Here is a 27,659-nt window from a genome sequence, read left to right on the forward strand (position 1 = left end):
CGATCCCTGCAGTCGCTCAAGCTGCGCAACGTGACGCGCGAGTTCGAGTCGCTGCACAGCCCCGGCGGCGCCCGGCACGGACCGTGCCAAACCCTGGCGCTGTCGGGCCCCCTGGACCCCACCCCCCAGCACGTGGCCATCGTGGGCTACCCCGAGTGGATCTTCTCCTACCGCTGCGGACTGCTGGTGCGCGGGCGCGTCGCTGTGTGGCTGTTTTTTGGGGGGAGGAGGGGATGGGGCCTAGGGAGCTCTCTTATAGTGGACATTGCAGGAGTGGCTGGGTGGCTGTATGGCGGGGGGGGGGGGGGTTGCAAGGAATGGTACCGGGATGCCTTCGATCACTTGCTTACTACCCAAAGCGTCCCTTTACACACACCCACACGCCCTGCGCCTCCACACCACCACCACCACCCACCCTCAGGCTGACCTGGCCGCGGCCACGGAGCGCACCTTTGGCACCCAGATCCAACGTGTCATGGGCTTCCCCAGTGAGTTTTTTTGTGACGCAGCCTGTGTGTGTTAAAAACGAAACGAAAGCCCGTGTGTGTATCATATGTGTGTGTGTGTGTGTGTGTGTGTGTGTGTGTGTGTGTGTGTGTGTGTGTGTGTGTGTGTGTGTGTGTGGATGTGTGTGCGTGTCAACGTATGAAACCAAAGCCCGCCCAGAGCGTGTGTAGTGTGTGGATGTGCATGTGGATGTCTACACGACGCCTTCGCGCGTGGGTTGCAGTGGAGAACGAGTTGCCACCAAACCGCCAAACACGGCCTGCTGGGTCGATGACCGGTCACCTCCCGCGCACCTAACCCTGCACGGTCTCATCTACCCTGCTGCTGCTGCCTCCGCACACAGGCGCGGCCCGCGCGCACTACGGCCACCCTGACTTGTGGAACCGACTGTTCAGCATGACGCGCGGCGGCGTCAGCAAGCCCAACGCAGGCCAGCACGTGTCGGAGGTGCGTGTGTGTCTTGTGTGTTTGGGGGGGGGGGTAGTTCATTCCCATTCTATTAGAACGGACCAAATGCAAAAGAGCGTGGATGTAGAGGCAGGGAGTGGCGGGGCGGGCCTGCCGGTGCATGTACGTACCCGCGGCCGACTGAAGCGTCTGTGTGTGCAGTCGTGTTCCCACCCACCCCCTCAGCTCACCCTGCCCCTCGGACCCCGCCCCACCCAAACACCACATCCCCCTCCCTGACCCACCCACCCCCCCACCCCCCTCCCCGTAACCATGAATGCAACCCCTCCTCCTCTCCCCCTCAGGATGTGTTTGGCGGCTACAACGCGCTCAAGCGGGGCGGGCTGTCCAAGTACGTCAGCTACATCAGTGTGGGCAAGGGCCGAGACATGGGGCTGGACTCCATCCTGGGCTTCGAGGGCAAGGTGCGGGGGGCTAGATGGGGGAGGGGAGGGAGATGGGGTGTGTGAGAGCGTGTATATATGTGGCTGTCTGGCTAGCCATGTGAAGCGGAATGGAGGCGGGCAGGGCGGATTGGAGCAGCGGCGGAGAAAGTCTGGGTTCGTCACGGCCCGCAGCAAGCCGTACGGTTTGGATGGGGATGATGATGATGGTCCAAGGCACATTACACGATACACATTATCACACGTCTTGCACGTGCGCACACACCATGACTCCCACACGCAGATCTCCAAGGGCTGCGGCGAGCAGCTAATGAGCCGCGACGTGCGCTTCGTCGGCGCCCACACAGACTTCTTCCGCTCGGCCTCGCTCTACAACACGGGTGAGCGCTTAGGCTTATTAACGCCGGCGTCAGGGTCTGACGGGATGCCGCCCTTGGGTGTGAGGTGCGGTGCAGACGTAATCCTGCCGATCGCTTCTGTTGCGCAACACACATGCACGCTATCGCTGTCTCTTTATAATGCGCCTCGTCCTTCGCGCTCCACCTCGCTCCCAAAAGGCCCGGGCCACTTCATCAACACCTGGGTCACCGTCTACACCATCCGGGCCGGGCTGTGGGTGATGCTGCTGCTGCTGCTGGGCGGCGTGGCGGAGGGCAGTGGCGACATCGCCGCCGCCATCGGCGCAGTGCAGATCTTGCAGGTGCGTGCGTTTGTTTTACACTCTCTGGCTGTAGTAGAGGTGGTGATGCGTCGTGTCGTGTCATGGCGTGGCGTGTCGTGAAGCGTGTCGTGTCGGACGAACTAGGTAGCAATCATCGCATACCAAACCCACGCAAACTGGCACGTTATCATGCGCCTACCGCACCCACCTCCTCGCCCTCGCTTTCCCCAATCAATCGCCACACACACCACGCCGCCTCCCTATCATAGCGTTCCCCCCTCCCACTCCCTCAACTGAATCATGAATATAACTCCTCCCCAAACACACACACACTCGCAGCTGGGCACGTTGCCTCTGCTGTCGTTTGTGTTCAACATGTGGATGGAGAACGGCCTCGCCTACGCCCTGCGCACACTGCTGCGGCAGCTCATCGCAGGAGGGCTGCTGTTCCACATCTTCAGGTGCGTGCGCGAGTGCGTGTGTCGGTGTGGGTGTGTACGTGTGTGTGCATATGTGCGTGTGTGCATGTGTGTGTGTGTGCATGTGTGTGTGTGTTCCTGTGTTTGTGTGTGTTAAAGAGCACAAGGAAAACGTTGCGCAAAGACAGTTGTGTGTGTGTGTGTGTGTTTGTGTGTGTGTGTTATGTAGTAGGGGAGAGCGGCGGGTAGGGATGGCGTGTGCTGTTGGCTGCTGTCATGACGCACACGCACGCACAGCCCCACACACATGCACACGCTATCGTGGTTGTTTCCGTTCCAACACTCTCCCACACGTGCTGCCAAACACACACACACACACGCAGGTCTGTGACCTCCGCCTTCCACCTGGCCCGCGCCACGCTGTTCGGCGGTGCTGCCTACATCGCCACCGGCCGTGGCTTCAGCCTGCAGCGCAAGACCCTGACGCAGGTGCGTGGGGGCGCGCATGCTTGCGTGCGCGCATGCGTGCATATGTGTCACGCCCGGCTGCCTAGCTCGCCTAGCACTCTCACGGATGCCGCTAGCTTGTTATTGGGCTGCAATAGCAAGCATACACACCATTTACCCACATGCACATACATTATCTCTCTGCACACGGACGCAGGTGTTCATCAACTATGGCCGCAGCCACATGTACCTGGGTCTGGACGTGTTGTGCATGAGCATCCTCATCCTGGTGGCGGGTGCGTTCGTGGGGATTGAGGGTGTGGGTGTGTGGGTGTGGAGGGTGTGGGGGGTGTGGGGGGTGTGGGGGTGCGTGCGTGTTGAGGGTGTGTGTGGGTGTGTGTGGGTGTGTGTGGGTGTGGGGGTGCGTGCGTGTTGAGGGTGGGTGGGGGTGGGGGTGGAGGGTGGGGGGGGGGCGGAGGGCGGAGGGTGTGGGTGTGGGTGTGGAGGTTGTGGATGTGGGTGTGGGTGTGGAGGTTGCGGCTGGGGCTGAGGTGACGTCTCAGGGTGGAGGCTGGGGCTGCTGGCGGGTGCGCGTTAGTGTGTGAGAGCGTGTGCGCGATCGTGTGCCAAACCCAAAACACGCCCACGAGACCTCGCTCTTCCATTGACCCGCCCGTGACACCCCCCCCCCCCTCACACACACACACACACCCAGGCAACAACGGCGGGCGCTCCCAGCCCATTCCCGTGGTGTCGCTGTGGAGTTCCTTCCTGGTGGCCACGGCGCTGCTGGCGGGGCCCTTCTGGTTCACGCCCTTCTACTTCCGCCTGAGTCTGGTGAGCGCGTGCACGTGGATGTGGCTGGACGTGGGCGGGCGTGGGCGTGAACGTGAACGTGAATGTGGGACAGAGCCTAGTGCCTCGGTAATCGCTATTGGCACGGAGCATCCCAGTTGCACGTGGGCGTGGACGTGGATGTTGGCGCGGCTGGGGGCGTGCATGAATGAGCATGAATGAGCATACGGAATGAGCATACGGAATGAGTCTAGTGCCTCAGTAGTTTCCCGGGTGAGACAGAGCCTAGTGCCAATACTCATTATCCATCAGAGTCTGGACAGAGCCTAGTGCCAATAATGCTAACATTGTAATTTCCAATACTCATTGTACACCAAACCAATCCCCAACAGGTGCTCCAAGACACGCGCGAGTTCCTGGCCTGGCTAGCCGGCAGCAGCGCGCGCGGCGTGAGCGCCAGCTGGAGCGAGTGGCACCGCGGCGAGTTGGCGGCGCTGAGGGACGACGACGGAAAGCAGGTGGATGGGAAGGGGGCGGAGGAGGAGGGGTTTGAGTGCGGGAGGAGGGGTTTGTGCGGGGGGAAGTGACTGGGGCTTATCGATTTGGGCTCAAGTAGTACGACATGGGTGGGTGGGGGCCGCGGCCCCTGGGGCAGTGTCGGGGCCGCTGATGACAGGGCGCATGTCAGTATACTCCGGAGGTCACACGTGAGGTTCACATGTGACAACGCAGCACGCCGGCGTGTGTGTGTTAAACAAAGAATCAAACGGAACAAGATTCCGCCATACACGCGCGCGCAGTTACCAACAAATACCGACGCCGGTTACCGAGCTCCGCGTTTGTCGATGTTGCCCCAGTTGTCACCTTGAGTATACTCACCCGCATATGTTGCCTGGAACCCCCTACCCGGGCGTTTGGCATTCAGCCTCGTCTCCGAGGTGCGCCCGCATGCGCTGCCATGCTCCGCGTCGGCGACGCGCTACAACGTTTACCGGGCACGCCTAATCCCCGGTGTCTCGTCCACGGTCCATAGCCAGTCTTACCTATAAGCGAGAGAGAGAAGTAAAAGCATAGGGCGGCAGCACAGAAGTGTCACGGGCATGCAAAATGGCAACGGTGAAGAGGGGCGGCGTGCAACAGGCATGCTACCTAGCGACCTAACACGCATCCCACTAACTATACGAATGCCCGGAAAAAGGGGGGGAGTCAGAGGCAACGAAGAGACAAATATCGCTAGGCTGCATGGGCTTCCGTGGCGGGCGGCGGTTATGGAGACGCTGATCGCGCACGATGAGGCACGGGGCCGGAACCCCCTGTGCATGTGTGTGTGAGTGTGTGTGTGTGTGCGTGGCATGGTGTGCCATGGTATGTCTGTGTCGTGTCCGTGCGCACGGACCCGCATGACTCCTTCTCCCCGCCCCTCACCTACCCCTCCCACACCCACACTCGATACACACACGCACGATACACGCAGGTTCCTTTGTACCGCTTCTGGAGCACCTCCACGCTGCTGCTGCCGCGCGCCGTGACCTGCACCCTGTCGGTCATGGTGGCGGTCACGTCCGCCAAGTTCGAGACGCAGGTGAGGGGGGCGAGGCAGAGGAGGAGTGGGGCAGCCGACCTCGAGAGTTTCGAAAGACTGGGCTCGTAAGGCAACCCGGCATCCCCGCCACACACCGTACGGTACCCTACCATACTAACCATACCCCGTTCGCACGCACGCTCGTACCGCCGCTGCCTTGTAATCGTGACCCATTTCAAACCCCGATCTTTACCCCACCATCCATACATCCATACATCCACCCACCCACCCACCCACCCCATGATTCAACACACACGCGCACAGGGCGTTCCCGACCTGGCCTGGGTGTTTGCGGGCAGTGCGGCCACCTGGCTGGCTCTGGCGGCCTGGTCTGTCAGCAAGAGGGGCTACGTGGCCTCGGGCCTCAAGCCGGGCTGGCGCTGGGTCAAGGGCAGCGTGCAGGTGTGTGTGTGTGTGTGGGTGGTGGGGTGGGGGGAGTGGATGGGGCGACATGGGGATGGGGATGGGGAGGTTGGAGAGGTTGGAGGTCGGAGGTCAGGTTGGAGTGGAGTGCAGGCACGCTGACTCACAAGCCCGTACACGCCTCCGCACAAGCATCTCCATCCCAGCTGCTTGCCTTGACAGCCCCGTCCCAACCTCGCACTTCTTTTGCTTTTCATGTGGTCATGCACACACATCAGGTACCTCCCCTGACACACGCACACACACACACACACACACACACACGCGCCCTTCCCCACACACCCTCCCTCACCGCCCTCGCCCCCACTCCCACGCAGGTCCTCATCCTGCTGGCTGTGTGTTTCGTGCTGGTGTTCACGCTCTTCATCGAGAAGCGCGGGCTCAGGTGTGTGGCGCGTGTGGCCACATGGGGGCGGGCTCGGCGCTAGCTCGATCGCTTCACCTGCATTATTGCTCGCGCTTTCCAACCGTCAACCGACCAACCTACCCAACCGACCAACTCCGCCGCCACCACCTTGACCAACCTGCCACCAACCCTACCTACTCCCTTCTTCTAACGAGTTATGTCCGAAACTCCAACGCCTCCCACCCCTCCAACCCCTCCAACCCCTCCCACCCCCTTCCCCCTCCCGCACCACCCCCATCAGGTTCTCGTCTGTGCTCATCGTGTTGTACGCCAACCAGCAGGCCGCCAGTCTGGTGGTGGCGGTGATGACGCTGTGGATGCCGAGGGTCATGTGGGCAAGGTGCGTGCGGGGCGTGTGTAGGGGGGGGGGCGTGGGTGGGCGGGTGGGTGGCTTGGGGTAAGCGGGTGGGTGGGGTGGGACGTAGTGGGAGGAGGGTAGGCGGGTGGGGGTCTGCACCCTCTCCTCACCTGCTGGATCGGGGGGATCGTGGAGATCGTGGACCGGGGGTCCGTTCTGGCTCCTCCATTCAACCGACCCCAGTTCAAACCAACCTAACCAACCAACCAACCAACCAACAAACCACCAACTAACCGCGCAGGCGCCAGACGGACACGGCCTATCGGCAGCTGGACGGCGGGCTGGGCATCTGCGTGGCGGGAGTGCTGCTGCTGGTGTGCTTCATTGGAGAGGTGGGCGAACGTGTGTGTGTGTGTGTGTGTGTGTGTGTGGCTGAGTGAGAGAGAGTGCACAGACCGGTAATCTGCTGCAAGTTGCTTTGGTGGGAGATGTGGTCGTGATGGCCTCGCGCATTCCTGGTTGCTTGGCGTCCTGCTTGTGCGACAACCGACGCCTGTGCCTTAGTGAGTGTGCCTGCGTGCCCTGCACGCGTCCCGACACAAACACGATCCCCGCCACACACCCTAACTCTATACATGCACACTCCCCCAACCCCCCATCACAGATTGGTCTGATTATGGTAGACAAGGTGCAGACGCTGGTCCAGTTCAACGACAGGTGGGGGCGCAGCTGGATTGGTTTGCTGACTGCTTGGTGGCGGTTAGTTGGGAGGTTAGGACATGCGGGGCCAGGACGGGGAGGTGTTGTGGGGAGCCCGGATATGATGGACCTAGCACCTGCTGCAACTCATTCTGGCGCCTTGATCACACACATGTGTTGTGCTATGCCCACTCCAGGTACTACACCATCTGGGCCGCGGGCCAGGAGGGAGACCTCGGCGACAGCAGCGGCGGCAGCGGCTCTGTGCAGGGCCTGCTGCGGCGGCCGGCCCGCTCGGCGTCGGTCGGTGCAACTGAGGCCGACAAGGCCAAGAAGGCTTGAAGCAATGATGCGCAGATCGAAGGTCGTATAGCTGGATGTCTGCTGGTGTTATGTGCTGGTGTCAGGCGTTGCTTGGTCGGGTTTCAGGGCCAGGCTTTTTTCATTGGCTTGAAAGCAGGATGTATGGATGCGCGGTGTGTTTCATCAAAGTGTTTCAGTGAGGGGCTTGTCCCGAGTGTGCTGCCGTCGATATGCCGCCGGTTTGACGTGTCAGGGGAGGCACAGCTTGGGCGAAGCCTTCAGCGTAAACGTCCGGGCTGATGGGTGTGCCGGCCTTCCCACATGGTGCAGGCTAGCCTTCTTCTGGAAACAGTTACCCGATATGTAGTTGTTCCCCTGCTGTACCTGCTTACGTGTTGCAACCCTGGAATACCCCCAAAGCTGTGATGTTGACCTTTTGACTTTTGGGTAAGCGGCGGACGGGACTTATCAGGCGGGAGCGGATGTGATACAACTGTACATAATAAGAGCGGTTTCTGGCGCTCATCGCATAGTTCACATCGCAAGGTTCATACGTGACATACTGTACTGCAAAGTTTGGAAGGTGGACCGATCCGTGGACCTTTCGGCGGTGACCGACAGACGGAATTATCAGATGTGGTGCGTGACATGTACATAGAGCCGTCGCGCTGCTTTGTGGTTCGTGCCTTCGTGGCAAACTGCAAAGTTGCATGAAAGGTTGGAAGGTGGGGAAACTTGGATGCGAGTACGGCAGGGTAGCTGCGGGCCCTGGCCTGAGCCACCTCGCTTTACAAGACACTTACGAACATGCACGCGTCTACGGCAGGGTAGCTGCGGGCCCTGGCCTGAGCCACCTCGCTTTACAAGACACTTACAAACATGCACGCGTCTACGCGTCATGTCATAGATTTAACGTATTGGAGACATTTACAATCGGAGACTCTCGCCTGATGATGGCCTTCCCGTTCACGCACGGTAGAGCAGCAGCAGCTGCCGGGCTCTAGCCATCGGCGAGCAAGTTCACGCCGGCGGCGGCCTTACTTATATGATGCGCCATTGTACTCATATCTGGAGCTCAGCACGCACGACCGTTGGTGCTCCTGCTGCTGGGCATGCAAATCGCATGGACGCCATCCAACTACAAGTTGACCACCGCCGCCGGCCACAACCGGCCACAACCCCTGACACCATGTAGCGAGCGCAGCAGCAACTAGCTAGTAAGCCGGCTAATGGGCAAGCTCACAGCAGCAGGTGGTGCCCAACCAACGAGGCCGCGGGCCAGCGGCCGTTGAAGCAGGAGCGGGTGCTGAAGCCATGTGTGGCAGGGCGCGGACAGCAGCAGCTGGGCCCGGGGGGGGGGGGGGGGAGCCGGGGGTAGATGATGCTATGGGGTAGGACGCGCGGTGCGTGGCGGAGAGCGAATAATGTTGTAGTATACGTAGCGAGTGTAGGACTGTCGGCAATATACACGACAGGGCGTGTTCCGCTGGGTTCTGCGTTGTGGCGTAGAACTACGCACACACCGCTCCGCCCACAGAGAGGCGGGAGATGGAGAGGGATGAATAGAGCACGCGCGCGCGTGTGCGTGGGTGGCTGTGCTTGAGTTCGTGGGTGGCTGGGTGTCGGTAGGTGCGTGGGTGGGTGGGCAAATGCATGCAAAGACATGCGCTGGGCAGGGCAGCAGGCTCGTGGAGTACGTGGAGACGGGCGCGTCCCGTATCGTACTGGGTAATGCTGCTGGGCTGGTGCTGGGCTGGTGCTGGGCTGGTGCTGGGCTGGTGCTGGGCTGGTGCTGGGCTGGTGCTGGGCTGGTGCTGGGCTGGTGCTGGGCTGGTGCTGGGCTGGTGCTGGGCAAGACGGGCGCACGTACGTGGTCCAGACCCGCCCACGCGCCTGGACCACCGGCCGCCGTACCACCCTGTATGTACCAGCGATGCAGTGATATTACCGCTAGCTGTGAGAGAGAGCGAGAGACACAAGGGAGAGAGGGAGAGAACGAGAGGGGCGGGTGTTGCGTGGGTCGGCAGAACCGCGCGCCGGCTGGTCACGCAGCCACGCCCATGCACCTCCAGAGGGCCGTGCGTGACTAATCGCTCGCTCGCCCTGGCCTACTGGGGCCTGGCGAACTGCTGGGCGCCGACATTGGCTCAGGACTGCTACTATGTACTAACGCCCAGTCGTCGCCTTCTTTCCAAATCCTGGTGCGCGGGTCGATGGTGGTGAGGGGTGCGGGTGGTGGCGGGAGGGGCGACAGGGGAGGAGTGGCCCCGCGCTTGCTGCTGCAGCAGCCGAGCAAGACCCGTGCGAACCACTCCACATCTGGCGACCCCAACCTGCAGACGCACGCATTCTTTAATCCGCCCGCATGCCCTGACTGCATGTTTATACAAACGACCAACGCCACTCGAAGTAGCAGCTCCAACGTGCCCAGCAGGGCGAACCTCCCCCGCCGCACAGGGCGGCGGCCTTCCCGCGTTTTATTTCAAAAGGCAGGGGCCTTCGCTCCCTGCGGCTTTCCCACCGCTTCACCGCTCATTGTGGCCTTCTCACAGCACCGGCAGCCCGCCCAGCGCGGTGTCCCTTGCTTGGCCGAGCGGCTGCTGTGTCGGTGGCCGTTCGGTCTTACTTCGCGCCGCCATTTCGTTGCTCATGGAGCATGCAGGTTCGCTGTGAGGAGGCAGCAGTGAGGAGCGGACAGGGCCAGGGGCGGGGGCGGCGGCGCTGGGTCCGGCGAGCAGTGGGGCGGCTAGCTAGCGGCGCGCGTTCGAGGCCGGCGGCGGTGCGACCCATGGACCCGCGCTGCCTCCTCGCTCTCCTCCGCTCTCGTAGACGTGGCCAGTCGCTCGCCGGGTGAGTCCTGCGCAAGCTTTGGGGAGGGGTGGGATAGTTGGGTCCTGGACTTCAGTGCGTGATGCCGTATGGTGTGTGCTGGTAGTGTTGGTACGTACACGTGTCAAGCAAGTAGGCTGGGGGTTGGCCCGCTGAAACTGTGTGTCAATGGCACGGAACGAGGGATAGCCGCCGCAAGCAAGCCCGGGAAAACCAGGCACCCCTCCTACGAGTGCTTCTGCAGGACGAAAGGGCTTCGTGAGGCCGCAGAGGCGGTGAGAGGTCTGAACGCCCCAACCCCAGCCTTCCCCCCCCCCTGCATCGCCCGCAACGCACGGTCACCAACCCCCACGCCTGCCCCCCCCCCCAGCATCGACTTCGCGCCCCGCCTGCACCTCCGCAGCCCACGCACGCCGCCTGTACCTGCCTCTAGCTTCGCCTGAGCCGCTGAGGCATTGGCGTATCCAGTTTAACTGGCGGCCGGCGCCTCTCAAGTTCGTTAACAACTGCACCTGCGCTCCCCTCCACCGGGTGTGCAGCGCCAGAGCCGCCGGTGCTGGGGTGCGCAGGTGCAGGTGTTGAGGAGGGTGGGAAGGCGCCGGCCGCCAGTGAAACTGGATACGCCAATGCCGAGCGAGGGGCAGGGGAACTGGGGAAGAGCTCCACCCTCGGTCCCACCCCCTTGGGTTTGGTTTAGTTGAGGCTGGAATTTACCACCCCTCCCGCACCACCCCCATCAGGTTCTCGTCTGTGCTCATCGTGTTGTACGCCAACCAGCAGGCCGCCAGTCTGGTGGTGGCGGTGATGACGCTGTGGATGCCGAGGGTCATGTGGGCAAGGTGCGTGTGCGTGTATATATAAGGGGCGTGGGTGGGCGATTATGTGGCGTGCGTGTGTGTGTATGTGTGTTAAAGAGCACAAGGAAAACATTACGCGTAGGACAGTGTATGCGATGCAGAATTACGGCCGCGGATTACCTTCAGAGTATACTTACCGCAGCCGACCGACCTTCCGAGCCGAGATCATACTTACCCGAAGCACCTGTTACGCCCATCTACCTAACCTTGGGTGGGGATTAGTGTCCACACGATCCCAAGGGTGCAAGCCCATGCGAGTGTCCTACAACGTTCCCAGGCACTCCTAACCCGAATAGCCCGCCCGCTGATCGTAGCCGAACTCACCTACAAGCAAAGGGCGAAACGTTGAGGCACAGGCGAAGGATAGCAGTGTATGTGTGTGTGTGTGTGTGTGTGTGTGTGTGTGTGTGTGTTATAAACAGCAAAACGAAAAGGCCCGCCCAACGACACGTGTGTGTGTGGGCGGTGGGGGGGACTGGAGGTGATGGGGTGCAGGTGGACAGGTGGGTGGCGGAGGCAGGCACGACCCATGGACCCGCACTGCACGCTCCTCCTCAATCTTCGCCTTCCGTGCTTCGGACTTGGCCTTGTCCACACAGCAGGCAGGGTAAGGGAGCTTCCCAACCCTGCCTGCTGTGTAGACCAGGCCAAGCCCGAAGCGCGCAAGGCCAAGATTGAGGAGGAGGCCACCGCGGAAAGACCAAGCCGCATGGTACGGAATGGGGGGTGGCTGGAAGCCAGGCTACACGCAGCTGCCAAGCCATGCCATGCCACCGTGCCCCACGCACCTCCGCCGCAACCGCCTTTCCCATCCCACCGCCCACCCGCCCACCACATCCCTTCCCCGCCACCCACCCCGCAACCACTTCCCAACCGCCCATCTCGCTCAGGCGGCGAGTCCCTCAGCGAGCAGCTGCGCCTGGCCGCCGCCGCCCGCCAGCTGCATGGTCTGGTCTTCCAACCCTGCCACACCTGGCTCAAGGCCATACGACTGACACGCTCCGGACCGGCCTGCACCGTCACCGGACCGGCTGGCAGCCCCAACCACCACCAGCAACAACAGCAGCAGCAGCAACCCAACTCACAATATGCCGGCGCCATGGCGGCTGCCGCTGGGGTGAAGTGGATGGATGGATGGCTTGTGGGGGTAACAAGATCGGATTCCGAGAGAGTCACGGTTTTGAGGCAGCAGCGGTACGGGCGTGCGAGTTGGTTAGTTATTGCAGGGTGATGTGTGGGGGTGGGGATTCCGGGTTGCATAAGTCTTTCCAAACTCTCGTTGGCTGCCCCTTTCTGCCGCCTAGCCCCGCCCTCACCTGCTGCGTCTCAACGGACCGCCTCCTGGCTAGCGCTGGCGGCCTGGTCCGTCAGCAAGACCCACGGCAAGACCTGGGTGTGCGATGGGTCGAGGACGAATTCCCGTAGGCTGCAGCTGATTCCCATACCCCAGCAGATGACAAACAAGAGGGGCTACGTGGCCTCGGGCCTCAAGCCGGGCTGGCGCTGGGCCAAGGGCAGCGTGCAGGTGTGTGTGTGTAGGGTGGGGGGAGTGGATGGGGCGCAGGGGATGGGGAGTTTGCAGCTGGATGATTGGTTTGCTGATTGCTTGGTGGCGGTTGGGAGGTTAGGACATGCGGGGCCAGGGGAGGTGTTCTGGGGAGCCCAGCAGATATGTTGGACCTAGAACCTGCAACTCATTCTGGCGCCTAAATCACACACATGTGTTGTGCTATGCCCACTCCAGGTACTATATACTCCATCTGGGCCGCGGGCCAGGAGCGAGGGCGACAGCAGCGGCGGCATCACTGCGGGGTTCTGAAGCATGTCCGGTTTGTTTGAGCCGGCGTGTTTCAATGAGGTGCTCGAATCAAGGTGAATGCTATAAGAATGTCGGTTTCGTGTGTTAGGGGTGGCACAGCTTGAGCAAGGAAGAGTGAGGTTCGTCGACCTTTCGGTGAGCGACAGACGGAACTAGCAGACATGTATGACATGACGCCTTGTTATTATTAAGGTAAGAGCAAGATCGGCAGCTTATGGCGTCGCAATGTTTCTGCGTGGCAAACTGCAATGTTTCATGAAAGGTTGGAAGGTGTGGAAGCTTGGGACCCGCGATCCAAGTACGGCAGGGTAGCTGCGGGCCCTGGCCTGAGTCAGGCCTCGCTTGCAAGACACAAGTATTTATGTCTCTATTACTGTGTGTCATCATACAGAGGTTTAACTGTCGGAGACTCTTTGGCGTCGCTTTTTGACAACTCACTGCTTTAATTCAATTGCTTGTTACTGCTGTCCTCGAGCCCAGACGGGAAGACCACTGCAAGTCCAAAAGTATTGTATAGACAAAAGCACGAGTACGTCTGGGCAGGCTTTGCCCGGAATACTTTCGGCGAACACGTGCCACGTACCCGCAGCCTGGCCAGCAGCCAGCGCAGCAGCCCAAGCACCCGCCGTTGCCGCTCCCAGCAACATCACGACAGGCACAACGCTCCCAACCAACAAAATGTCACAGCCCAAATTACAATACACGTCGCTGCTGAGGGGCCCAATCCTGCTGGCCCACTTCTTCGCGACCGCCTTCGCCATCGGCTACTCAGTCGCGGGCGTGCGCATGTCCATCTTCCGCATCTTTGCGCACGGCGCATCGCCGCATCGCACCTGTGATGCCATCATGCTGGGCTTTATGTGGTATGGAGGATTCACGGCGCTGGCAGCGAGCGGCCTGACTGTGGTGCTGGTCATTGTCCGGTGCTGTCTCATGTCCTTGTGGGCTCGTGCAGCCGGCCCTGGCGGCGCGGGGGTCCCTCGCCTCAAAATTATTCGCAGCCGCTACGCCAGCGCTCGGCCCGCCGCCCTAGTGTCGCTTTGGCTGGCGCCCTTGGCAATGCTGGAATCTCTGGATGAGTTCAGGAATGGCGACGGCAACGACGATACCTCGTCAGCCACCGCCCCGGCAGCAGGCGGCGCGGCGGCTCCGCAAGACCGCTACCGGTGCAGCAGCCCGGGGGATGACGTGGAGTGTGCGGCGGCCCTGCTCCTCCGTCGCAGCCCCACCGCCTCCGGCAACGCCAGTGATGAGAACAGCAGCGACGTGAAGACAGCTGCCGCTGGAACTGCTTCGATTGCTGCTGGCGGTGGCGGCTGCTACAGCGTCGGCTACGTGCCGCTCCCAAGCGCACCACCCCAGCCCCACCTCACACCCCCACCCGCTGCATCCGCCTTCTCAACAGCTGCCTCCAGCACCTCACCGGCTCCCACCGCTGCTGCTACTGCGGCAGCTGTGCCGCCCACCCCACCCACGGCGCCTTCCAGCAATGCCTTCCTCCCTCCTACCCCCAGCGCGCTGCCGCCAGCGCCCGCAGCAGCACCGCAACCGCCCCCCACCACCACCACCAGCAACCACCACCACCACCAGCAGCATCAGCAACTTCTCGGAACTCCCGGCCATCACGGCCCTCCCTCAAGCAGCAGCACCTCCAGCAACACTTGCCGCAGTACCCTCAGCAGCCGACCCGGCCGCTGCTGGCGTGCCACGTGGCGGCTGCTCAGGTGCTTCGCCGCGGAGGCCGGCCTGGTGCTGGCGCCGGTGTGGCTGCACCTGTTTGTGGTGGGCAGCGCACTCGGCGTGTTGGCGCTGCTGGGAGCCCGTGTGATGACGGACCCCTTCTATTGAGAGTTATTTGAGACGCACGCATTCCTGCTGGTTAGTTTCTGGGAGAGAAAGGTTTCAAGGCGAAGGCAGTGCTCGTATCTTCCATCTACACTGTAGAAATCTGCCCGAAATCCGCCGAAGGCGGAGAAAAAATTTTGGGTTTGGGTGCCACGCATCTACGCAGTGTAGACGGTTTTGGCCGGTTTGGGCGCAAAAATGGGGGAAGCGTAGACGTTTTGGGGGGCTTGGGGCTTAAGTGTAGATGCCGCGGTCAGGGTCATCTACGCATGTGTAGATGCCGGGTGCCTGAGGGCATCTACAAGATACGAGCACTGGGCGAAGGGAAGTAAGGTAGGCAAGAGTACATGGTTGAAGCCGGAGGTGCGCGGCTGCGTGCGGTTGGGTAGCGGGTGGCTGGGTGGGGCTGGCAAGCCGGATGGGCGGTCGTAGCTCACGGCACGGGTACGGTGCGATTGCGCTTGGGTTTGGGCGATTTTAATTGCGTGGACCAGCAAACGAATGCATGAGCATGCAAAATGTATGCGTATGCATGTCATTTCGCTAGACGAGGGGATTCATTATTCTCAGTACACTAGACGGATGCATTGCGGATGCTCATTTGTGACGCGGTATGGGGTTTGTGTGCTTGGGTTGCAGCGAGCTGAGTAAGCTGAGTAGCTTCTGTGACATACGGTAGGGAGAAGGTGCCCCTTGGATTCACGGATGGAATGCGCAGGATGTGCATAGAGTGCAAGATGCACATGTGAGACAGGAGGTAGATGGAGGCACAGTCAGACAGCATGGTGTGGCATTACACGTGTATGACTGCACGTGTGCCCCCAAGTGAACCAGTCTCGTAGCTAGCTGTGCAAACCTACGCACGCATGCGGTTTGTTATTCCGCATCACAAGCTGCACATGTCACGTGACCTACGCCACGCGGCCATACGTTTCGGTGTTAAGTTGCCGCCAAGTCAGGTTCCAGCACGATGCCCCAATCAGCCCTAAGAAATCAGGTGCACAGCCATACCCATGCAGCTAGCGCTCTGTTAATTAGCGTCCCTGGCAGCACACATACGTACACAGAGCATGGCAGCTAGCCCTAGCAGGCCCTGACGACAACAACCACGCACCCGTCAGCACCCACCGCCTAGCACCACCTCCCAACGTCACGTGTTGTTATTATTAGCGGCAGGGGCAACACACCGCAACGTCATGCCGCCCCTCCATGAAACCCGCACCCCGCACCCCCACACTCATCATCAGCCCCTGCTCACGGCGGCACCCAGGAATGTGCCACGGCCCGCGCCCGAGCCCCCGCCAGCCGCCGCCTTGGGCTCGTTCTCCGCGATCTTGTAGCTCGCCTTGACCCTGTGCGTGTGCGTGTGCGTGTGTGCGTGTGTGCGTGTGTGCGTGTGTGTGTGTGTGTGCGTGTGCGTGTGCGTGTGCGTGTGCGTGTGCGTGTGCGTGTGCGTGTGCGTGTGCGTGTGCGTGTGCGTGTGCGTGTGCGTGTGCGTGTGCGTGTGCGTGTGCGTGTGTGTGTGTGTGTGTGTGTGTGTGTGTGTGTGTGTGTGTGTGTGTGTGCGTGTGCGTGTGCGCGCGCGGGTCGGTTGTGGGGGAGGCGGTGTCAAAGGGAGAGGGGGGTAGGTGCGTGCAGCGTGCCACGTCTCCACATGATTAGGTGTGCCATCCATACCCATGCATACCGTACCCGTGCCCTTACGTCCACCCTACACCAACAACTCAGCAGCTGCGCAGCCCAATGCCGTGCTGCACTTTCCGTACCAACCAAAGCATTTTCCACTAGTAGTCCCAACACCGAAGCTTCCATGCATCCACTACGCTACGGTACTCCCTTCACCCCACCCCACCCCACCCCCACCCCCACCCCTACCCACCAGTTGCCGTCCAGGGACCAGGCGCTGGAGCACAGCACCGCGGGGGAGTTGCAGATGGGACGAGACACGCCGCGTGCCACCCAGGGAGACAGCAGCCGCCGGGCCAGCAGCCTCACACCCCCGCCGCCGCGCGAGGCGGCGTCAGCAACGACAGAGCTCGCGAGGCCTGCCGGCAGGGCGCCGCCGCGCAAAAGGCCCCAAGCGCCGGTGCGGCCTGCGGGAGTGGGACGGGACGGTGGTGTGGGGTGAAGGAGGGAGGGGGTTTATTTTGGGGTGGGCGCTGGGACAGATGGTAAATTGACGGACGTGACGCCGTACAGGGCAAGGGCAGCAGCGGCTGGCATGGGGTGAGTGCGGTGGGCCGCGGGGGCCCACAGGGGCCCATGTTAGTTGCGCCGCGGCCGCGACACGCGCGCGTCGTCTTGGCCGCCGCCCAAGCACCAGCAATCCAGCACGCAATTGGATTGACTGCGACACGGTACGGCCACAGGTGACATCAGCCCCTAGAGAGCGTCAGAGACATCACCACTATTATGAGGATTGCAGCACCACCCGCCGTTCAACCACACACGCCCACGCCCACGCACACGCACACATATACACGCACCGGCTGCAGCTGTTGAACTGCTGATGGTGTCCGCCTCGGCATGCACGCTCGGTGATGCGCACAGCAGCAGCAGCAGCGCCGCGGCCGCACCGGCCAGCAGCAGCAGAGGCGACGAGCGGACGCGCGGCCGCCGCTCGGCGCGTGTGCGGCTGGGACGGCGGCTTAGCGCCATGTTGGCTTGGGTAGGTTTCTAGGCTTTCGGGGAACAGGCTGAAGCGGTGGATGGTGTGGCGTTTCGCAAGTCGTCCTCACACTTGTGCTTCAAGCTTTAACCTTGGGAACGTGCGTATGGAGACTTGAGCGTTTGGCGCCGTAAATGGTGACAGGCGGAATACTGCTTTGTGCGCCGTTCGGAAGGCGACTTTGGACCTCGGGGTGCGACCAGATGCGTGGGTCGTGCGCGTCGCGACGCCCCCGGCCCGGTATGAACCCGTCTTTCTGCGATTTCCTCGGCTTGCAGACAGGACCTTAGTAGCAACGCGTTGCATGAGCTTTCTTACACACTTGCACTGTTAAGCCATCACAGCCATAGCACGGGAAGAGGCCCCGGCGACGACATCCAGCCGGTGACGCACACAACCTAGAGCAATGGGCTCGGGCGGCGCGCCTCCCACCTTGCGTCCTCGCTTGGCAACGACACCCCACACACGCACGGCCACCCGCGCCCGGTGCACGCACGCATTTTTGACCTACACAGATGCTACACCGCGCGTTATCATCACCAACACATTCCGGAACGCGCCGCCGGTCCCTGCCCCTGTGCCATCTGCATGAAGGCACAGGGGCGGCACAGACGGCGCCCATGCATGTCCCTTCCACACGCGTATCATTGATTGCTTGTTGTTGTACTACGTGTTCAGTTCCTTCCTAAACACAAGATTCCCGAACCTGCCAGCCAAACACCACATCATTACATCTGAGAACTCGGCACACACGTCCGTCCGCAGCATGCAACGGCGCGGCTGCTCGCGCCCGGCACCTCGCTTCCAAGCGCAGCTGCCAAACAAAAGGAATTCCCCTCTGCGACTCCGAGGTAGGCCCGGATATCGCATTCGAACGGAAATCTTCAGGCGTTTTGTGTGCATCGCCGTGGGCTGCTTAGGCCGCTCCCGGACAGCACCAAAGCAACGAGGAGGAAATGCCCTCGACTGTGACTGCCTCAGACCTAAGCCCGTACACGCACGTGTCCGGCACACCGAACGAACACCCTCACCCTCACCACCAACGACCAACTACTAACAACCACCTTGCACACACACACACACACACGCCGCGCGTCCACCTCCTTCGGTGCTGCCACCCTCACTGCTGTGCGGTGACCGCGCTGACCGACTCGCTCCTCTGGAGCAAGGGGCCACTCACAGCAGCGCGGCGCTGCCGTCCAGCGCACTGCTGCATTCACAGCCGCGCCTGTGCCGCCCTGCGCGGCAGCAGGGCCAGCAACAGCGGCAACAGCGAGATAGTGTCAAGTGCCAGGTACCGCAATCGACCATGTGCAAACACACCAAACAAACCTCACGCAGGGCGTAGCTAGATAACCCTAACCGAAGAAACGCACCTACCTACCTACACACACAAGGCCACACGCGCACACGCACAACACACGACATCTTATTGCCACCATTACCACCAACACAAGCGCCCGCACGAATTCGTGCTTAAGCATTCACGCGGGAGGGTAGGTGCAATGCGCACACGATGGTAGCCACTGCCTCGCCGGCTTCGCAAACCCGCCGGCGTCCGAGAACTTGCGCTAACCAAATCCTTTGGCTAAATGATCTTCGTGCTTCGGAGCTCTTACGTCGCCTGCCTTCGCGGCCGCAATCGCGCAGCACCCACCGCTATTGTCGCCGCCTGTAACCTCAAGCGGCGTCACCGCTACGCGCGTCGCTGTGTGCACCATCTTCACCGCCCCCTCACCTCCTCCCAAAATGCCGCCACCGCCACCACCGCTGCCGACCCCGCTTCCCTCACAACCGCCTACACATCCTGGCTCTTGCAGGCCCCCAGCCCCCAGCCCGCAGCCCCCAGCCTCCGCCCACTGCGTCCTCTGCTTCGCTTCTCACTTCTTGCCGCCGCGCTTCTTGGCGAAGGTGTCGGCGACGGCGTCCATGAACGGCTCCGTGTTGAGGTACTGGTCGGGAGTCACCTGAAGGGGGGGGGGGGCGGGCGGGGGCGAGGGAGGAGACGGAGGGAGGGGCGTGAAGGGGTGTGGGTGCGGTTGCCAGACGAGGGGCGGAGAGAAGCGGCAACAACGCGGCAGTGCTGTGCGGCGCTGTGTTTTGAGCCCTCGCTTACTGGCAGCGCGTGTGCCTGCATGCGACCGCGACCTCCCTTTCCCCGCCCCGGTCCTCCCCCCCCCGTGCCGTCTTTCCGGTTTCGCAGTGGGATTGATGTGAACCCACCCCAACCACACGCTACCACCACCACTACGCACCTTGGTAGTGCCGTGCACGCAGATGGCCAGGTCCTTGGTCATGTGGCCCTGCTCAATGGTCTCAATCACAGCGGCCTCCAGGTCCTGTGCGGCCGCGTGTGTGTGGTTGTTTGTGTGTGTGCGCGTACGCGTGTGTATGAGAGAGGGCGTGGGTTTGTGTGCGTATGTGCGTGTGTATGCAGACGGTCTTGGTTTAGGATGAGCAGGCAGCAGAGCGCGCTGTCACACGCACACTGCCTTACCCAACCCCACCTCATATTTTTTCATCCAGCCCGCCGCCGCCGCAAACGAAGAACAAGAACGATAGCGCGCGTTTATCCTTCCCTAGTGCTCTCCTGCTCTCCTGAACCAACATGAACCCACACCGGCACAGCGCGCCCCCGTTCCCTCACGTCCCGCGCCCCCGTCCCTTTCTGCACGCACGCCTCACTCACAAACAGCGTTCCCCCTCACCCCCTCACCCCCGTCCCCGCCCCCCTCTGCACGCCCGCCCGCCTCTGCTCACGTGCGTCCACTGGATGAGCTCGGCGTTGTTGTCCAGCTTGCCGCGGTGCGCCAAGCCGCGCGTCCAGGCGAAGATGGAGGCGACGGGGTTGGTGGATGTGGGCTTGCCCTTCTGGTACTCGCGCCAGTGACGCGTCACCGTGCCTGCGGGGAACAGCAGGGCGGATGAGGAGGGAGGAGGGAGGGAGAGGAGGGTTGTCGATACCAGCCCAAACTAAACCGAGCCCAATGCAAGAGAGCGAGGAGGGTTGGGCGGCGGTGCGTTTGGCGCTCTCTATTTGCCCTGTCCTCCCTCGCCCGTCTGCCCTCCCTCCTGAGTCCTGGCCCCCAGCTCCGCCCTGCACAACCCGAGCCCCGCCTTCACGCCCTGCAACCTCCCGCCCCCACCGTGCTGCTACTCCCAACCCCTTCACCATGCACGCCCGTCCCCTCACGGCTCCCTCCGCCGCCCCACTCCTCCACACAATTAAACCCCTACCCCTCCCTCCTCCCCCTCCCTCTGCCTGCACTCCCGTTTTCGTTGGCTTTGGTTTAGTTTGGGCTGGTATTTACAACCCTCCCCCTCCTCCTCTCTTCACGCACCGTGCGCCGCCTCCGCCTCCACGGTCTTGCCGTCGGGCGTGACCAGCACACTGGTCATCAGGCCCAGGGAGCCGTAGCCCTGCAGGGCGGGGGCGTGTAGGGTGTGTGGGGGCGAGGGTGAGTGGGAGTGTGTGTGTGTGTGTGTGTGTGTGTGTGTGGTGGGATGGAGCGTGTGCGTGTGAGAGGAGGGTGTTCGAATTCAAAGCCAGGCCGTGGAGCCTAGCAGTCACTTGCCCTGCGGTAGGCAACCAGGCTGCGACGAACCCTGCCTCTGTCCCCAGCCTGCTCTGTCCTCTGCCGCCCTGTCCCCTGCGACGAAAACCACCGCCGCCCTGACCTCTGCCCTCTCTGTCCTCTCTGAAACGTAGTCCACGCCCCTCCCTCCGGTTCCAAGGCGCCCCGCCCCCATCCCCCACCCACCCATCCACCCTCCCGCCCCCACCTGCGCCACGATGTCGGACAAACCCAACAACACCCAGTGCCAGCCCGTCTCTCCCAAGCACCTTGCGCCCACACCTGCGCCACGATGTCGGACTGCACGTCGCCGTCGTAGTTCTTGCACGCCCACACAAAGCCGCCGCTGGACTTGAGGCCCTGGGGATGGAGCAGGCGGGCGGTGGGGCGGGTGGTCCGGCGGGCGGTTAGGCAGGTGGGCGACAGGGTCGGGAACGTGTGAAAAGCGAGCGAGAGCGGGTCGGCCCTGCGCCTACTGCCGACATGCATGTTACCATGTCCTGCTCCCCGGTGGCAGCCATCCAACTCCCTCCCCCGTCTCCATTCCAGTCCCCTCTCCGTGCTCCCCTTCCGTGTCCCCCTCCCCTGACCCTGACTCTGCCCACCCCACTCAAGCATCGGCCACGCCCCCCCCCCAACCCCCTCCCCCCCCCGCACCTGCGCCACCATGTCGTCGATGAGGCGGTGCTCGTACCAGATGCCCGCCTCCTCGTACTGCTTCTTGTACTGCGTCTCGTACGTCTCGGCAAAGATCTGCAGGAAGCTGTACGGCGTGTACCGCGCGCGTGTGTACGGCAGCAGCGGCGCGGGGGCAAGAGGGCACAAAGGAGGGAGGTGGTCATCATAGGAACGTCCTCCCCGTCCAGGCGTACAAACCCGCTGCTCCCATGCCCAGTACTGGGGCATGGCGAAACCCCAGCCCCGTTCCGCCTCCTCGCCTTCTCCATTACTTCCCCTTTCACAAACACATTATTTCCCCTTTCCACAAGCACAATTGTTCCTCCTTGCCACAAGCACCCACACCCTGCCTTCCTCACCGGCCGTCGTAGGACTTGAGGATGGTGTTCTTTGTGGACAGGTACAGCGGCCAGCGCTTCTGCAGCGCGTACTCGAAGCAGCTGGAGGCGAAGCCGCGGATGGACTCCTCCGTGTTGTACATGCCCATGGCCACACCCGGGCCCTGGCAGGGGATAGGGGGGAAGGGAGGGAGGAGGTGAGGCATTGTTTTGGTTAGCCCTGAAATGACGGCGAGAACCCCACCACCCCTCTGCCCCTGCACCTCCATGGTGCTGCCCTCCCCCCAGCCCGCTGGATCTGAAGCCGCGTAACCCTTACAACCCGCCCCCAGCCCCCCACTATCGCTTGCAACCGTCGCATCTGCCTGTGCTCCGCTAGTTTGGCTTGGTTTGCTTTAGTTTGGGCCGGTATCTATAACCCGCCTCCCACACACACACTCGCCTACCTCGAAGCTGTACACCTCGAACTTGCGCGGCGCGCCGCCGGCCGCGGGCGTGAAGATCATCTCCAGCTTGCCAGGGCCGTCCACCTGAGGTGGGCCGCGGGCTCATAGGTTTCAGGTTCCGCGGTGATGAGCGCGGTGACGAGCAAGGTGCTGACAAGGAGGCCGCATGGGTAGGAAGCCGCAAAGGGTCAAAAGCCACGTGCAGTAAAAACAAACCCACAGGAGCGCCGGTCTTCCGTCCGGCCCTGTACCCGCTCGTTCAAGGCACCCAGCCACGGCACCCAGGCACCCACCACGAAATCAGTGGCCTTGTACTGGTCGCCGAACGCGTGCCTGGGGTGGGGCGGGGCGGGTTTACATTCATGGTTTTAGTGAAGGGGCGGGGTGGGGCGCAAGGCGGCGTCAAGAGGAGTTCCAAGAGGAAAGAGCCAATCAGCGCTTGTGGCACTTCAACGACAATACGGTAGCGCGCGGCAGGCAGACAATCGCCTCTCGCCATTCCGTGCAAGAGACATACATGCCCGCCCCCCCTCGCTGTGCACAACCAGGCATCAGGCACCAGGCAGTTATCCCATGTCTTCGCTTCAAGCCCCGAGGGCGCGTGCCTGCAGTACAGCCGCGCCCACGCCCCAGCCCACCCAGCCCCAGCTTCGGTTCCTCCTCCGTTTCCTCCAGCTCCTCTTCCTCCTTCGCCTGCGTCGTCCCTACCCGGATCACTTGGCGGGAATGGGCGATCCCGCCCCCCTCTTTCTCTTTCTCTTCCCCCTGCTCCACCTCGCCCCGCCCTGCCCCACCCCGGGGGGCAGTCTGCTGATGACGGGACGGTCACCGTTGGGCACATTTCCCCATATGCAGTATCCCACCCAGCTGCCGCCTCTGCCTGGGCTCCGCCCATTTGCATTGGGTCCGGCTCAGTTTGGGCTGGTATCTAACACCCTCCACCCCCGCTCTCGACTCCTGCCCCTCACCCACCTGCCCACCACGATGGGCTTGGTCCAGCCCGGCACCAGGCGCGGGATGTTGGAGATGACGATGGGCTCGCGGAACACGGTGCCGTTCAGGATATTGCGGATGGTGCCGTTGGGGCTCTTCCACATCTGTGCATTTGGGGAGCGCAAGAGGAGCACAAGAGGAGAAAGCAGGATCGGCACAGGTCGCGTTCCAACACTGGTGTGCGTGTGCAATGGAGAGGTGTGGGTGCTGAGGTGGCGGGTTTGGTGTGTGAGGATTGGAGAAAAGCTGTGGGCGCGGCCACGGGGCATGAGGCAGCGCACGCAGCGCCCTGCACCACATCAGGGCTCAGTCCTTCACGCCTTCCAGCGTCCCTACACTTCCTTCAGTCGCAAGGCCCTCCCCATCACCCTCCGGTCCTCCTCCTTTGGTTCGCGCTCCCATTACTCTTCACTGCCAGGTAGAGTCTAGCCCGCGCCCGTTGCACAGCCAACTCAAACCATCCCAACCATCCGGCATCCCTTATCCTCCGTCGCCAGGCACCCCCATTACCCCTCGGACTCTGGCATCCGTTGCCGGTTTACCCGTTCACATCCGTTGCCGGTTTACCCGTTCGCATCCGTTGCCAATTTACCCGTTCACATCCGGTGCCGGTTTACCCGTTCGCCGCCCCTCCCGCCGCCCCCGCCCCTCCCCGCCGCCCCCGCCCCTCCCGCCGCCCCCGCCCGGCCCCTGCCCCGCTCCGCGCGCCGCACCTTCTTGAGGCCGAACTCCTTCACACGCGCCTCGTCCGGCGTAATGGTGGCGCACTTGATGCCCACATTGTGCTCCTAAGAGGGGGAGGGAGGATTACAATCATGATTAATTATGTGGCCGACGGTAGACAATCTTGGGGAGGAAGGGTGGAGGAGGAGAGGGGCACAGGGGCAGGAATTTGTGGCAGGGGTTTTGTGGCAGGCGGGTTGCGCGGCGGTGAGGAGGCGGAGCAACAGGCGTTCACGGCGAGAGCTCACGGCCCTGCCGCGCCCAAGCCTGGCCATCGCTGCCTGCCTGCCTCCATTTCTGCCTGCCGCTACTGCCTTGCCGCTGCCGCCTACCGCTACTGCCGCTACTGCGACTGCCCTTCTCAGTCCTCCCTCACCTTGATGGCGTAGGCTGCCTCCTCCGTCACCTTGTCATTGGTCTTGTCGCGGTTGGGCAGGCCCAGATCAAAGTACACGATCTTCAGGTCCAGGTACGGCAGGATCAGCTGCGAGGGGGAGAACAGGATTTCGGGGGGAGACCAGGGCAGAGGTGCGGAAACTGCGCTGGCGTGCGGAAGAGCAGCGGCTGGGCGGGAAGGCGCAGCCACGCACGGTCTGACGTCACGCCGCACAGTCCGGGCGGTCCCTTTCTGAGCAGCCGGACTGCGGAAGTTATGAATTTTACACTGTGGCATTCCGCTTACCTTGTCCTTGATCTGCTGCCAGATGACCCGCGTCATTTCGTCGCCATCCAGGTCCACGACCGGGTTGGCCACATGGATTTTGCCAGCAGTAGCCATGGTCCTGACACCTGAATTCCATTCAACGGGGGTCCGGTTCGGTGCGCGGGCGCGAAGTGACAGCCCACCCCTGCCCGCAGCTCCTCGGCAGGGGCGCGACGCCGGGAGCTGCCGAGCAGGTATTAAAGCAGCTAAAGGCCACATTACGCGCTTGGCAGGCCCAAACGCATAGCCGCGGAGTCCAAGCTCCGAGACCAGCGGCATGTGCTAAACTTTTGCGACTACAGCGGGGCTACCTGTGCTTGGTGTTGCGTGCGATTGAGCAAAGCTGCCAATTAGAGCTCTAGAGGCCCTCAGAAGCGAGTTCATAGTGTCTGCCGAAAGCGCAAAAGCTGCCGGAGTTGACTCGTCACAAACTGCCAGCGACAATCAGCGAACGCAATCGAAACCGGTTACGCAAGCTGCAGCTACTAACGCGGACTAGTTGTGCGCGCCCCCCGTAAGCCTAAAACGCGGTTTGCATGAAGCCTGGATCGGGCGGGAAGGACCCGGCGCTGATGGCCCTGCCGCGACTCCCCGAGACCCCAAAACCCCAGTCGGTGCACACCACTTCTTCAGGGTGCACCAGCACGTGACGTGCGTTTTTGCCGACCCCCCAACCCACCCTCGATGCAACGGAATCTTAGCCTTGTGCCAAGCTCCTTGGCAATGCGCGCCCGGCCGCCGAACCGGACCTGGGCAAGTAGGCTTGCAGCGGGACTGGGCCGCACATCCGCGCTGAGCCACTGAGCAGATCCACATCCTCATGCATGCGCATCAGTGCGTGACTCTAAAGCTGATGCAGCTCAACCAAGAACACAAAAGCCATACTTGACGGCCATTCACAAGACAAAGCGGAAGATTGCATAAGAGGGCGGGCTCCTGCGCGCTGATGTCCCATCCCTGACAGAGCAGGTCGCCCTGGTCTCCTGATCCTACCGCATATTCGCAGCTGATTTGCGCCACGTTGCTTCGTCTCACACATACAACCGCCGCCGGCCTGTGTGGTCACCGAAACACGATTACCACAGACAACGCTTAGGAGACGCCGCCACCGAACTAACCACGAATGCCACGGACAAAGCTCAAGAGACGCCACCACAGGAAATGCAGCGCGCATATCGCCTCGACTCACACGCACGCCGCAAGGTCTTGAACCCAGATCGACACGGCTGACGCCCTGCACTCAACCCACGACGACGGCTTACGACCTGAAGTCAGCCTACACTCGGGCATAAGCAGACTCAAGTGTATTATGCGATGCCGCAACCCGCACTCCAAGCAACGCACAAGTTGCTGGAGTGCCGGCGGCACTCTCACTGTCTTGGCTCGCAGTTGCTTAGTTGCGCCCGGCGCTGCACGGCGCCGCATACATGCAGCACCCGCCACCTAGCCATCCATCAGATCGCCACCATCCTGAAAGTCCTGACACTCACGTAACACGCCCGACTACTCACCCGCGCGTTAGTTCCGCACGAGTCCGAATATCGGTACCGCATACCGTACAACGCACCAAAACACACAGCCCGAACCTGCAGCGCTCGCGTCACCACGTCACCAATCTCCCAGCCGCCCGCCTCCCCACCACCCGGGTTGGTTGCTGCACATGTCCGGAGCCTTACGGGCGGCGGGAACGGTCGCCGCCACCGCCACCACCGCCGCCGCGGCCGCCGCCACCGCGGCCGCCACCGCCCCGGCCGCCACCGCCCCGGCCGCCGCCACCGCGGCCGCCGCCTCCACCGGCCTTCATCTCCACCTCCTCTCCGCGGTCGTGGCGCTGGACGGCCTTGCGGCTCAGAGACAGCTGCGGCAAGAAGTGTTTGTTATAAAGCAGAAGGAAAACGTGTGCGTGTATGTGGATTTCATGAGTGGTGCACGAGGGCAGGTGGGAGGCCCGCTCTTGTACGGTGCGCGGGATAGTTGTACGACCCCATCAAACCCCGGTAGCCTGTACCGCGATCGCCACGACCGTACCAACCACATATGCAACGCTGCCACCCTCTTTCCAATGCTACCTCCAACCCTTTCCCCCCTGTCTACTTCGCAACACTTCTCTGAACCAAGCTTTGCAACCCCCCCCCCCCCCACACACACACTCACACACACTCACACTCACACACACACACCCTCCCACGCACCTTGCCTCCATCCGCCACGCCCATCACCATCACGTCCATCAGGTCGCCCACCTTGGGGGGAAGGGCGGGAGGAGGTGTGCGGGAACGAATGCGTGTAACTAGACAGCCAAGTTGATTTGCATTTCGCAGGTTGTGTGGAGTACGAATGTACGGGCACCTGGATCAGACCATGAAAGGCGCCCTCCCAGAAGCATTGGAGCACACACACATACTGCACCTCCCACCCCACCATTATGCGCACACACCCGTACGCACGCACATGGTTTCCTTTCCTTGCAAACACCCGACCCGCACACAACCGCACGCACCTTGACCACGGCCGCCACGTCTGTGGGCGCTGGGTCGTCCAGCTCGCTCACGTGCACCAGGCCCTGTGGGGGCATGTGTGTGTGTGTGTGTGTGTGTGTTGTGATGCGTATATGCGTTGATATGTGTGTTAACAAACAATGATGTGTGTGTGTGTGTGTGTGTGTTGATGTGTGCGGCGGCGCGAGGGCCAGTCAAATCCAAGCCCAAACCCGGGTATCAAGAACGACGTGTCGTTGAAACGACGTCACAAAGTGCAGGGAACGCGCAGATGTGTTGGGGAGCACAATGGGTGA

At 62.1% G+C, this 27,659-nt stretch overlaps 6 protein-coding genes across 6 annotated transcripts in view; 3 read left to right on the plus strand and 3 right to left on the minus strand.

Moving 5' to 3' along the window:
- CHLRE_04g214650v5 (uncharacterized protein) overlaps window positions 1–8,318 on the plus strand; it is a 28,014-nt gene extending 19,696 nt beyond the window's left edge. The window contains exons 40-57 of the mRNA XM_043061667.1: window positions 13–186; window positions 422–488; window positions 851–954; window positions 1,260–1,379; window positions 1,642–1,738; window positions 1,916–2,058; window positions 2,359–2,480; window positions 2,822–2,927; window positions 3,103–3,181; window positions 3,601–3,722; window positions 4,073–4,198; window positions 5,155–5,262; window positions 5,527–5,664; window positions 6,003–6,070; window positions 6,333–6,431; window positions 6,691–6,781; window positions 7,054–7,106; window positions 7,286–8,318. Coding sequence (XP_042925117.1) covers window positions 13–186; window positions 422–488; window positions 851–954; window positions 1,260–1,379; window positions 1,642–1,738; window positions 1,916–2,058; window positions 2,359–2,480; window positions 2,822–2,927; window positions 3,103–3,181; window positions 3,601–3,722; window positions 4,073–4,198; window positions 5,155–5,262; window positions 5,527–5,664; window positions 6,003–6,070; window positions 6,333–6,431; window positions 6,691–6,781; window positions 7,054–7,106; window positions 7,286–7,430 — 1,962 coding nt within the window. The 3' untranslated portion in view covers window positions 7,431–8,318. The remainder of the gene's footprint in view (window positions 1–12; window positions 187–421; window positions 489–850; window positions 955–1,259; window positions 1,380–1,641; window positions 1,739–1,915; window positions 2,059–2,358; window positions 2,481–2,821; window positions 2,928–3,102; window positions 3,182–3,600; window positions 3,723–4,072; window positions 4,199–5,154; window positions 5,263–5,526; window positions 5,665–6,002; window positions 6,071–6,332; window positions 6,432–6,690; window positions 6,782–7,053; window positions 7,107–7,285) is intronic.
- Window positions 8,319–8,364: 46 nt separating this feature from the next.
- Window positions 8,365–13,196, plus strand: CHLRE_04g214612v5 (uncharacterized protein). The gene is made up of 6 exons (XM_043061666.1): window positions 8,365–8,642; window positions 10,221–10,241; window positions 10,465–10,495; window positions 10,961–11,059; window positions 12,503–12,602; window positions 12,822–13,196. Exons 1-6 carry the CDS (start codon window positions 8,621–8,623, stop codon window positions 12,894–12,896), a joined length of 348 nt encoding a protein of 115 aa, XP_042925118.1. The 5' UTR covers window positions 8,365–8,620; the 3' UTR covers window positions 12,897–13,196.
- Window positions 13,197–13,294: 98 nt separating this feature from the next.
- On the plus strand, window positions 13,295–15,694 carry CHLRE_04g214600v5 (uncharacterized protein). Its single transcript, XM_043061665.1, has one exon. The coding sequence runs from the start codon at window positions 13,575–13,577 to the stop codon at window positions 14,742–14,744; it is 1,170 nt and encodes a 389-aa protein (XP_042925119.1). The 5' UTR covers window positions 13,295–13,574; the 3' UTR covers window positions 14,745–15,694.
- Window positions 15,695–15,718: 24 nt separating this feature from the next.
- Window positions 15,719–17,654, minus strand: CHLRE_04g214550v5 (uncharacterized protein). Its single transcript, XM_001698651.3, has 3 exons — window positions 17,228–17,654; window positions 16,621–16,834; window positions 15,719–16,093 (listed from the first exon to the last, which is right to left on the minus strand). The coding sequence occupies exons 1-3, from the start codon at window positions 17,397–17,399 to the stop codon at window positions 15,985–15,987; spliced, it is 495 nt and encodes a 164-aa protein (XP_001698703.1). The 5' UTR covers window positions 17,400–17,654; the 3' UTR covers window positions 15,719–15,984.
- A 55-nt stretch (window positions 17,655–17,709) lies between these two features.
- CHLRE_04g214500v5 (uncharacterized protein) lies at window positions 17,710–25,384 on the minus strand. Its single transcript, XM_043061659.1, has 14 exons — window positions 25,177–25,384; window positions 24,845–24,951; window positions 24,539–24,646; window positions 24,153–24,227; window positions 23,419–23,543; window positions 22,740–22,779; window positions 22,447–22,530; window positions 22,022–22,164; window positions 21,642–21,747; window positions 21,267–21,344; window positions 20,751–20,829; window positions 20,170–20,312; window positions 19,665–19,748; window positions 17,710–19,376 (listed from the first exon to the last, which is right to left on the minus strand). Exons 1-14 carry the CDS (start codon window positions 25,247–25,249, stop codon window positions 19,290–19,292), a joined length of 1,332 nt encoding a protein of 443 aa, XP_042925120.1. The 5' UTR covers window positions 25,250–25,384; the 3' UTR covers window positions 17,710–19,289.
- A 164-nt stretch (window positions 25,385–25,548) lies between these two features.
- Window positions 25,549–27,659, minus strand: part of CHLRE_04g214501v5 (uncharacterized protein) — a 13,686-nt gene continuing 11,575 nt past the window's right edge. The window contains exons 23-25 of the mRNA XM_043061660.1: window positions 27,366–27,428; window positions 27,058–27,108; window positions 25,549–26,723 (exon numbers count right to left, since the gene is read on the minus strand). Coding sequence (XP_042925121.1) covers window positions 26,538–26,723; window positions 27,058–27,108; window positions 27,366–27,428 — 300 coding nt within the window. The 3' untranslated portion in view covers window positions 25,549–26,537. The remainder of the gene's footprint in view (window positions 26,724–27,057; window positions 27,109–27,365; window positions 27,429–27,659) is intronic.

The sequence above is a fragment of the Chlamydomonas reinhardtii genome, chromosome 4 (genome assembly GCF_000002595.2).
Source record: "Chlamydomonas reinhardtii strain CC-503 cw92 mt+ chromosome 4, whole genome shotgun sequence".
Lineage (NCBI taxonomy): Eukaryota > Viridiplantae > Chlorophyta > Chlorophyceae > Chlamydomonadales > Chlamydomonadaceae > Chlamydomonas > Chlamydomonas reinhardtii.